This window comes from Nyctereutes procyonoides, unplaced genomic scaffold (assembly GCF_905146905.1).
Source record: "Nyctereutes procyonoides isolate TBG_1078 unplaced genomic scaffold, NYPRO_anot_genome, whole genome shotgun sequence".
NCBI lineage: Eukaryota > Metazoa > Chordata > Mammalia > Carnivora > Canidae > Nyctereutes > Nyctereutes procyonoides.
The window spans coordinates 43,270,571-43,282,225 of record NW_026575020.1 but is presented as its reverse complement, the minus strand read 5'-3'; the positions used below and the strand labels follow the sequence as shown (position 1 = coordinate 43,282,225).

Here is an 11,655-nt window from a genome sequence, read left to right as displayed (position 1 = left end):
CCTTTCATTATGAAAACTAGTGTCTCCTTTTTCTGACAGATGAAAAAGTCTCTATAAGGAATGCAGAAGGATCATTCATGAAGGTATTTAAAGCCCAGAAGAAGAGTACCAGTACTGATCTGACAATTGAGCCAGGGAAGTCATCCTCAGACAAAAATGGCATTGGTCTGTCAGCCTTTATGAATGAGCAGCTAGACTTTAATGATTAAAGTGATGTTATTTGTGTACTGAATTATATATTACCTTATTTGTCAGAGGGAAATCTAGAAGATGTAGAATCAATGTTATTACCATTCATTAAAATTCTGTTTTCAAATGTCCAAGATGGAGACAATTCTGTGGGTTACTTGACAAACAACACAAAGGGCCATTCCTTTGAACATGGACCCAACAATTCAACTTACAAAAATAAACTGAGGAAAGTCTCTTTCCTGGAAATTTTGTTAGATGCAGAAATTCAAGAAAAAATTGATGAGGTAAAAAAGAAAGAGAAAACTGCCATGCTTATACCTCCCAGGCTTTTCGGTCCCAAATTTAAACGCCAAATCTTTCCAAAGAAATTGGAAACTGCCCAAGGACAGGAAAAGAGCCTTCCCAAGGCTGAGAATGTGTGGAAGAGGTGGTTTAGAATAAACAGGGTTCTCAAGGGCCCTAAGGACCTACAGAAAAGGCACTATAAGGAAGTGGACGTTCAGAGCACCCAAGGGAAACAGAGTGCCCAGTCATTTGTGAAGAACATGCCCAAGGAAAGAAGGCTCAGTAGACCATCCCCAAGGGAGCTGGAGCAGCTTCACATGGACCAGAGGCCCAGGAAATTAGTGGGAAACTCCGTCCACACAGAGCCTTCATTCATAAAGGAGCACAAGGCAGCAGCCTCTTCTTTCCTGAAGCAATACATAATGGGCAGGCCTTCTGCCTCCACTGCTCCAAAATCCCTACCTAAGTTGCGAAACAACTCAAAAGACTTAACCTAAGCCATTGTTGTTTTAGAAGATGCAAATGCTAGAGTTAGGGAAATGGAGGCTTCCAGACCAGTCTCATATTCTGGGAAAAAGTATATTTTCCATAAAATTCACTCACGTATAGTCCGAAGAACACCCAAGACCAAACAAAATCAAAAGTTCAGAAAGAAAAACTCACACTTGAATATATTGATGCCTGCACAGAGGCCTCCATTGCCTGCAGTCAGGAGCCTCATAGATTCCCCTTCACGGGAGGCTATTTCATCTTCAGAAGAACAGACTCAGGAAAATCCTTTTCCAGAATTATTTACTCTTTCAGAACCTTCTAAAGAAAACCATACTGTAGAAAACACTACTGCACAGAATGTTTCTGAAGAGATTATTTCTCCAGGAAGCACTACTGTATCAGAACAAACTCCCCTGAATTCACAAACCGTAGGAATCTTTCCACTACATATTCTACTACCACCAGAGACAACTTTGTTCAGACTGTTAAACAAACCAATGAAACACAATGGGAATACCACAACTTGGTCCCTGACTTGCCCCCAAAGCCCACAGGCTTCAGTGTTGCAAAGCTCTCATCCGCAGGTGATCTATTTGAAATTCAGCTAAACCAGCAGCTACGGTCCCTCATCCCGAATAATGACGTGAGAAGGCTCATTTCTCATGTTATCCGGACTTTGAAAATGGACTGCTCTGAGGCCAACGTGCAACTGGCCTGTGCCAGGCTTATCTCCAGAACAGGCCTCCTGATGAAGCTTCTCAGTGAGCAGCAGGAAGTAAAGGTGTCCAAGGCAGAGTGGGATACAGACCAATGGAAGACTGAGAACTATATCAATGAGAGCACAGAAGCCCAGAGTGAACAGAAAGGGCAGGAGTCAAGTGAGGTGAGGATAACTCCTGAACCATGGGGTCTGAACTTTTAGTCAGTTTAGGACATGCAATTAAAGCACCCACGCACAAGGACCGGGGCCTCCCAGTCTGGGTCTTGTCTTAGCCATTAACGTTGGCTGAGACAGTGATCTGCCACTTTGCTCATTTAGAGAATGGTGCCACTATTCCCAGGTAGATGAGAAGAGGACTTAACATACAAGATAAATATATAATTGAAGAAAGGGCTAATGATAAAATTACATAACACATTAGATTTGGTATATTTAGACTGTAAGCACTCCTGAAAGAATGAGGTTTTAGAGTAGCTTAAATATAGTTAGCTTTCATCCTGTTTCTGTGATTTCTAAAAAATTGTTCTTTGTTTTTAGGGTTTTTTTTTTAGCTCACAAAAGAAGTTCCAGGTTATGGCTATAACGACAAACTCATCTTGGCAATATCTGTGACTGTAGTAGTAAGGATTTTGATTATGGTTTTCTGTCTCATTGAGGTAAGGACAACCATTAATTCAGATTTCCAGAAAATCTTTTTTTTTAAATTTTTATTTATTTATGATAGTCACAGAGAGAGAGAGAGGCAGAGACACAGGCAGAGGGAGAAGCAGGCTCCATGCACCGGGAGCCCGATGTGGGATTCGATCCCGGGTCTCCAGGATCGCGCCCTGGGCCAAAGGCAGGCGCTAAACCGCTGCGCCACCCAGGGATCCCAGATTTCCAGAAAATCTTTTGTCTTTATAATAGATTCAGAATTTACAAACCTAAAATCAAAGCCACTTTCTCACTTACTACTACTTGGTATTCCTCTTTTGTCTGACAGACTGACATGTACTTCATTCTTATATTGCAAAATATATTCTGGGGATTTTTAAAGGAACTTTCCATTGCCAGGAGATTTATGGATTGTAAACAAGGCAACAAGCCATTAGACTGTGTTGGGACATTAGGTTTAAGAAGGCCAAGTTAACATGAGAGTAACATTTCTTCAACTCAAAATTATATTGGTTAGATGGACTCACCAGTCACTTTCAGACTACCACTGATTTCTTTCCTGGCTGAAATGAGGAGAGATAGTATCCACCCTCATGGAGCTATATCAGTCATCCTGGAAAAAAGGACATGGCTTAAAGATAAAAATATCATCTTGTTGATTAATTAGATTTACTCAGCAGCTTTTTCCACACACTGCATTATGTGAATATATTTGGTTAAAACACTGCAGCTAAATCCTGCATCAGGCTACTCCAAAGCATGTCATGTCTATAGTCACCTGTTCCTGAAGGTTGCCTGTTTACCTTTTCTTCAATTCCATAATGACTTGGCACTGGTTTATGTCAAGCATAGGAAGGAGAATTTTCCATATCCAATTTCATGCCCAAAACCCTGGGAGGACAATATTACCATCCCTCTTTCATACATAAAAGGGGATCAGCTTAAGGCTCCAGTGGCAAAACCCAAAGCAGAACCCAGTTTCACTTTACTGCAAATCCTGTGCTCTTATTCCACTGTTCTGTCTCCTTAAAGATTGAAACACTGGCCAGCATTTGAAACACTGAAATTCAGTGGAAGCCACTGAAAGGATTAATATATTTAATATGAAAAGAGTTTTATCAGTCACCAGAAGATGACCAACAATCCAAGGGTGAAGGGGGCGAGACCACAAGAAATGGGAGGTGTTTTGAGTCTGTCACCATATCTGCGAGTTCTTTCCTTGTGGCCTATGGGATGTGGGTCTTGTTAGCGAGGCATTTGTTGACTTTATACTGTCTTCCTCTATACTTATATTTGTTGTAATTTATATTTTATAAGCTGTATAGAATCTGTTTTGTTTTTTGGTATGGTTGAGGTAGGGGATCTAACAATTTCTCCCTACAGAAAGATCCACTTACTTTAAAATCTTTTATTGAATGGTTCTTTCCTTCTTAACAGATCTAAAATACTATTCTTTTTTTGGTAAGATTCTATTTATTCATGAGACACACAGAGAGAGGCAGAGACATAGGCAGAGGGAAAAGCAGGCTCCTCTCAGGGAGCCCAATGTGGGACTTGATCCCCAGACCCGGCTTCACCCTGTGAGTCAAAGGCAGATGCTCTACCACTCAGCCACCCAGGCGTCTCTAAAATACTATTCTTATCTGGACTCTTATCAGTCTGGTTTCCTTTCCCATATCACACTATATACTTAATTCCAACTGCTTTATAATAACCTATTTTGATGTCTGGTAGAGTTAAGCTCCTGCTCTTTGACCTCCTTTTTCATACTTTTCATAGCTAGACTTGCATATCCCTTTACCAAATGTCAGCTGGCCAGTTTTTATTTAAAAAAAAACTATCTTGGGATTTCAATAGGATTGCACTGAGTTTGAAGAGAATTGACATTTTTGCAATATTCTAGGAACATGGTATCATCATGTATTCATTTCTTAATGTCCTTCAGAAGAGTTTTAATGTTTTCATCTCAAAGGTCTTCCCCATTCTTTGCTGTAAGTTTATTCCTAGGTACTTTATGCCTTTTATTGATATTTTAAAATCTTCTTTTTAGATTTTATTTATTTATTCATGAGACACACACACACAGAGGCAAAGACACAGGCAGAGGGAGAAGCAGGCTCCATGCAGGGATCCTGATGTGGGACTCGATCCCTGGACTCCAGGATCACACCCTGGGCTGAAGGCAGGCACTAAACCATTGAGCCACCGAGGTGTCCTTCCTTTTATTGATATTATAAATGGAACCATTCTTCCATTTGTTAGTTAGTTATTTGTGGAACAAGGAAAGCTATTGAATTTTGCATGTTGAGCTCTTGATTTTGTGTCTAGCCATCTTACGGAATTCTCATATCACTTCCAGTAAAATTTATTTTTTTTAAAGATTTTATTTATTCATGAGAGACACAAAGAGAGAAGCAGAGACACACGCAGAGGGAGAAGCAGGGTCCATTGAGGGACCCTGATGTGGAACTCGATCCCAGGACCCTGGGATCATGCCCTGAGACAGAGGCAGGTGCTCAACTGCTGAGCCACCCAGGCATCCCACTTCCAGTAAAACTGAAGTTGATTCTCTTGGGCCTTTTAGGTTGTCCATAATTTCATATGCAAATATGTTTTGTTTCTTCCTTTCCAATACTTAATTTTTCCTATTATATTGAGATGCCTGGAATCTTTAAGAGAATTTTTTTTCCTATTGCATTGATTAGGACCTCTTCAACGTGATGAATAGTAACAGGAATAAAAGGCTTTCTACTCTTGTCCTTGACTTTAAAACAATGTTGCTATTTAGGTTTCTGGTAGATACTTTTCTTTTCTTTTCTTACTTCTAAGAATTTTTATTAGGAATTACCTGTTGAGGGGATCCCTGGGTGGCGCAGCGGTTTGGCGCCTGCCTTTGGCCCAGGGCGCGATCCTGGAAACCCGGGATCGAATCCCACGTCAGGCTCCCAGTGCATGGAGCCTGCTTCTCCCTCTGCCTGTGTCTCTGCCTCTCTCTCTCTCTCTCCCTGTGTGACTATCATAAATAAATAAAAAATTAAAAAAAGGAATTACCTGTTGAATGTCATCTAAAACAGTCAATAAAATGTATTGCCAGCTGCACACAAGATTCCAAGTTGGGACTATGGAAGAGTCAAAGGATTACTAACAAATAGAATTCCTGCCCTCAAAAAAGACTGAATAAGACTTAAAATACAAGGGAATGAATACAGATTTGGAGGCATAGTCATTGAGATGGGTACCTGTGATATGTTTTCTTCCAAAACAGATTTATTCTCATAGAGCAGCAGCAGAGGAAGATGAAGAAGGAGGCTCAAAGTAAATTGGCAATTATTAAAGCAGAATTTCAGAACTAGATTTTAGAACTCCTATTTCACTCCCCTTGTTTTACACCCAGGAAACTACCAAAGGCAGAAAGAATATTGATTTGGTCTAATGCTTTGCCTGGATCCAGCCAAATTAGCTTCCCAGACAAATCTGAGTTAGAATGGAAGTAACGCAGAGCATCTACTGTCACTACTCCTTTAAAGAAAAAGGGTGGAGAGGGGTTGGGTGCACCTGTTCCTGCTGGTAGTGACCATCAGGCCTGGCTACAGAGTCTTGGGCTAAGAGAGCTAGCCTTCAAGGCCAATGGAAGGCAGAAAAATAGGACTCCTTCCTGTAATGTGGCAGGAAAACTTCCCTCCTCCTCCTGGTTTTTGATCCACCGCTCTCCATTCCCTTTGTCCAGACCCCATAGACTGTTAACTGGGAGAGGCCTTAGGTAATAGTTTGTCTCTTCCTTTTATAATAAGGAAATGGAGAAGAAAGGGAAGGTAAATTGCCCCATGGGCATACTGCTACTGAGTGTCAGAAGATGGTTCCTTTCCAGAGGGGCACTTCTCCTCTGATTATACTGTTCTTGGGCTGCGAGCTACATTTTATGTCACAACTCAGTACATACATTAAGACATAAGCAGGTTTTTAAAAATATTTTTTAATTTATTCATGAGAGATGCAGACAGAGAAGCAGAGAGATAGAGGGATAAACAGGCTCCTCTCATGGAGCCTAATGTGGAGTCGATCCCCAGACCAGGACCACACACGCCCTGAGCCAAAGGCATTAATTACTCAACTGCTGAGCCACCTGGATGAGCCAACATAAGCAATTTCTAAGACAAACTTACTATACACTCTGTTTTTTTCTATATTGTTTGCATTCAAAAATAATATTTTGTGTTTTAGTGCTTGCTGTGACCTGCCTCACTCACTCATTAGCCACAGCCTGCAGTGAGAAAGTCAGTGAGTTAGGTAACTTTGTTGGTTGGACTCACACATTTATTTGGTGTGAATCAACTTGTAGGATAAAGCACCTAGGAAAATAGAAACATGTCTCTCTCCTCCTCCCCAGCAAATGATGCCTATGAGACCAAGTCCAAAGGGGACCAAAGTAAACTGCTTCTGGAGAGAGGGTGCTTCTGTGTTATACTTGCACAGTTTGTTCACTTCACGAGGGCACTCGGCCAAGGGCCCAGGTGAGCAGGATGAAAATCTTGCTTGTACTCAATGCCAAGCCACATACAAAGGCCTCCCCAGAGAAATTGTGAGGCCACTATGGACAGACATGGGAAAATAATGGAAGTTTACCATGCATAGGATTATTTTCAGGATCCCAGATCTGTAGTGATTTTGGTTACTGTGATTATGGACTGAGATGTCCTAATAGGACCAGAGATACACATTGTGAGAGGCATGGGAAATGGCGTGCATCACTAATTGTCTACATAGGTTTCCTCCAAGGTTCTTCTTTCATTCTCTGCTGCATAAGAGATGTTCAGTCGAACGTGAGAGTCAGGTAAATCTGAGGAAGATAAAGTCCCATGGCTGGAGAGAGCAGGGGAAATGCAGAACTAACTATGTCCTTTCTGTTTTCTAGGAGGGCTTTTTCTAGAGAAGATGGCCACTTTGGCTTTGGGACATGTAGAGATCTCTCAATGCTACACGGAAGAAAACCATGGCACAGAAGCTACACAACAGGGATTCTTCTGATGAGGTTTTCAACAATGGACCAGGGTACCTGATTGGGGACAATTTATAATTCTTTCTAAAATGAGTTAATTATGAAAAGTTTAATTGTTCCTTTACAGAGTTAAAGGCATTCTTCTTCTTTTTTTGCAGAGAGAAAGGTGATGCCCCAGCAGAGAAGCCTCAGGCTGTCTATAAAGTGTATTTTCTTTTTATTTTTTATTTATTTATGATAGTCACAGAGAGAGGGAGAGAGAGGCAGAGACACAGGCAGAGGGAGAAGCAGGCTCCATGCACCAGGAGCCTGACGTGGGATTAGATTCCGGGTCTCCAGGATCGCGCCCTGGGCCAAAGGCAGGCGCCAAACCGCTGCGCCGCCCAGGGATCCCTTCTTTTTATTTTTATTAATAACTTTACTTTTTATTGGTGTTCAATTTGCCAACATATAGAATAACACCCAGTGCTCATCCCATCAAGTGCCCCCATCAGTGCCCGTCACCCAGTCATCCCCACCCCTGCCCGCCTCCCCTTCCACAGCCCTAGTTCGTTTCCCAGCGTTAGGAGTCTCTTATGCTCTGTTGCCTTTTCTGATATTTCCCACTCATTTTTCCTCCTTTCCCTTTATTCCATTTCACTATGCTTTATGTTCTCCAAGTGAATGAGAGCATATAATGTTTGTCCTTCTCCGATTGACTTACTTCACTCAGCATAATACCCTCCAGTTCCATCCACGTCGAAGCAAATGGTGGGTATTTGTCGTTTCTAATGGCTGAGGAATATTCCATTGTATACATAGACCACCTCTTCTTTATCCGGCTCCCCCTCCTCAACTATTAACCATACTGAATGCTCTCAGCCTCATCTAGTCTAAAACCGAGAAGTGGTTCTCACTCCCGGAGAGATTATTACCAGAGAAGCAGCCCCCACACACTCAGGGCCACATCTCCACCAGCCATTTTTTACGGGTCACAGAACCCCTGGCCCAGGTCAGTGGAGCTTGCTTCCAAGAGCTGCCCTGTTCCCAGGCCAGCCCTATAAATACTCCCAAAGTCCCCCTGGACCTGCAGTTAGTAGTACCTCTGCCGCCGGGCACTGTCCCCACACTCAGGCCCTACGCTCCCCGCTGGACCAAAGCCTGCAGGTGAGAAGTGACCAAAGCAGACATCCCCCCTCCCACACACTTTGGACCTTTTGTTCGGAGTCCACCTGCAAAAGAAATGTCAACTCTACCGAGGAAAGCAAACACACAAGTACCTGGCTAGATGAGAATAACCAGATCCTGGAGCTTCGTGCCTCAGGGGCTGATGGGCAGGTACAGGAGAAAGTCCCGAGGAGGAGGGAGCGGGGAGCTAAAGACGCCCTGCTGGCATAAGATATGGTCAAAACACGTACACTTTTTTTCCTCAGAGCCCCCGGGCTGGAAGCACCACCAGCGCCCATGCCCTCAGGGAGGCAAAAATAGCGTAGACGTCACTGGTCTGCTTTTACGAGTGGGAACCTACCCCTCAGGAGGCCAACGTTACACGGATGGCGCTGAGCCAGGCGAGATGAGGAACCCAGAAGCCGGGATCTAGTCTGAGCAGACACTGCTAGAGGCGGGCGTTAGGCCAAGCTCCTCGTACGTCGGTGACCTCGCTTAGTGGCCTCACCTCTTCAGGCGGATCTCCCTCGCCCGTTAGCAGAGTCGCGAGCCTCCCATCGTGACCTTAGGTGAGAGCAGAGCCGGCTGCTTAGTTCCCTGAGCCACCCAGGTGCCCCCATCTATACACTTCTGATGTTCCATCACCTTTGCTTTCGCGGGACAAACTGAACTTAGCCCTGGTCTACTGTCTTCTTCTATGTACTGTTGGATTTGCTGTGAGAATTCCTGGTTCAGCATTATCGCCCCTCTGTTCATGAGGATGACGGGCACGTTAGTTTTCTCGTACTTTTGTTCTTGGTCCTATTTCAACGGAAAGTTTAAACTAACCACAGAATGAGTTGGGGGATATTCCCTCTCTGGGCTATGGGTGAATTTGTATGATTTGAGACAACTTGTCTTGAAAGTTCTGTGGAACTCACTAATAAAACTTCCTAGCTGGGAAAAAGAAAAAGAAAGAAGAAAGAAAGAAAAGAAAGAAAGAAAGAAAGAAAGAAGAAGAAAGAAGAAGAAAGAAAGAAAGAAAGAAAGAAAGAAAGAAAGAAAGAAAGAAAGAAAGAAAGAAAGAAAGAAGAAAGAAAGAAAGAAAGAAAGAAAGAAAGAAAGAAAGAAAGAAAGAAAGAAAGAAAAAGAGCCTCACCTCTTCAGGCGGATCTCCCTCGCGCCTTAGTGGAGTCCCGAGCCTCCCAGATCGCTCACCCGCTGGCTTCAGGACCGTTGGCCCCGCCCCGCGGCTCCTCCCGCCCCGCCATTGGCTGCGCGGGCCGGGGGCGGGGCCGAGCGCCCAAGCGCGGGGATGGCGTCAGGCGCCGCCAGCGCAGTTTCCGGGTGTCGGTGGCGGAGAGGCCGGAGCGTCGGGTCAGAGGCGCAGAGGCTGCAGCGGCCAGGAGCGACCCCCGCCCCCTCCCCGCTCGCTCTGGTGAGTCCGGGGTCAGGGGGGAGGGGGGGAGGGGCGGCGGGGTCGAGATGCGAGCGGGCGGCGGGCGCCTTCCGTGGTCCCACGCCCCTGGTTGCCTTTGCGCTGTCCCGCTTCAGAACCCTTTGCCTTCCCGGTTCTAAGCCCCGCACCCTACCCCCCTCGGAGCCGAGCCTTCAGCCCGCACAGCCCCTGCTGACCGCCCCCTCCATCTTCTCCCGACGGGGACCCGGGGACCCGAGCCCAGCACGTACCCCCACCCCTCACCTCTGTGTTGTGTAAATGCAGCCACACTCTTGACCCCCTGCTAGTCCAGTTCCAACCCCGAGCGCAGACACATCCCTCCTCCGCCCTCTGAAGCGTCACACCCTCACCCCTCAACCCCTGTGGCAATCCCGGTGCTCCACGCCAACCTCCTCTGAGCCCCACCGCCATGGCTTTCCCCTTTTCCGACTCAGCTTTCTTATCCCAGTCCCCGAAGGTCTGCTCAGCCCTAACACCCCACCTCCACCCACCCTTATTCAATGCCTGCCATCCAAGCGGATGCCCTGCTGAGCTCACCCCCTTCTTGATAGCTCTGATCTCAGCCCTATCCCAAGTCTTCTATGTATCTTCTTGTCCACACCGACTCAACCCCTCACTTCCCAGCCATCCTGAGAACACTTCATCTTTGCTAAACTGCGCCCGACTCTTGCCGCCCCAGTTCCTACCACCCCAACCCAATCTTCTTAAAATGAGGCCTCCATGCCCCCATCTCTTCCTCTCAGCTCTGTGCCCATTCTTCCCTTAATGCGGTCCCCATCTGATCTGAAGACTTAGTGCAGTCTCTTGCCAGCCCCACCTGCTGCCCCCCAACAGCCAATCCAGGTGCTTTTTCAGAGCCGGGTAGTTACTGAGCAGCTCGATTGGTACAGGGCCTCAGATGGTAAGTAAGTGTGGAGGAGTAGAGATCTATGTCCTGTGGTTCAAGAGGTTTTCCCAAATGTCTCCTCTCCTGTACCTGTCCTCAAGGATTGTGTTTCTAGCATTCATATTGTTACTTGTGTTGGCTGCTGCAATGGTACCTTATCATTGTCCGGAAAATGAGGCCTCAGGTTGAGAGAAAATTATAGCAGGAGCAGGCTCTGAGGAGATCCTGCCCTTTCTAGAACATCTTTTTGGTGATAAAATGGGAATTTACAAAAAAATGATGGTGATTTAACATAGGCTACATAAAGAGCAAGGATTTCTCCAAAGCAGAGATAGGTACGACCCATAAGTACATGAAAAGATGCCTGACATCACTAGACATTAGACAAATGCATTCAAAATCACAAGAGAGGGAACCCGGGTGGCGCAGCGGTTTGGCGCCTGCCTTTGGCCCAGGGCGCGATCCTGGAGACCCGGGATCGAATCCCACATCGGGCTCCAGGTGCATGGAGCCTGCTTCTCCCTCTGCATGTGTCTCTGCCTCTCTCTCTCTCTCTCTCTCTCTCTCTCTCTCTCTCTCTGTGACTATCATAAATAAATAAAAATTAAAAAAAAAACAAAATCACAAGAGACATCTCCACACTCTCTGGGATGCCTCAAATCAAAATGACATAATAGTAAGTGGTGACGTTGTAGAGAAATTAGAACCTTGGCACACTGCTGGCAGGAATGTCAAATGGTACAGCCATTATGGGAAGGTATGGCAGTTGCTCAAAAAGTTAAACCTGGAGTCAACACACAACCCAGCAGTTCCACCCCTAGGTATGTACCCAGGAGAACTGAAAA

The 11,655-nt window shown here is 45.2% G+C and overlaps 1 protein-coding gene and 1 long non-coding RNA gene across 2 annotated transcripts; one reads left to right on the top strand and one right to left on the bottom strand.

Moving 5' to 3' along the window:
• The first annotated feature begins 298 nt into the window (after nucleotides 1-298).
• On the top strand, nucleotides 299-2,819 carry LOC129500265 (leucine-rich repeat-containing protein 37A3-like). Its single transcript, XM_055310544.1, is given in 4 exon segments — nucleotides 299-1,304; nucleotides 1,358-1,852; nucleotides 2,242-2,346; nucleotides 2,673-2,819. Coding segments are annotated over 4 exon segments (1,551 nt in total). The 5' UTR covers nucleotides 299-500.
• A 72-nt stretch (nucleotides 2,820-2,891) lies between these two features.
• On the bottom strand, nucleotides 2,892-9,682 carry LOC129516830 (uncharacterized). The gene is made up of 4 exons (XR_008665879.1): nucleotides 9,625-9,682; nucleotides 8,848-9,050; nucleotides 8,600-8,705; nucleotides 2,892-2,957 (listed from the first exon to the last, which is right to left on the bottom strand). It is a non-coding gene; the product is annotated as an uncharacterized LOC129516830 (long non-coding RNA).
• Nucleotides 9,683-11,655: the final 1,973 nt, after the last annotated feature.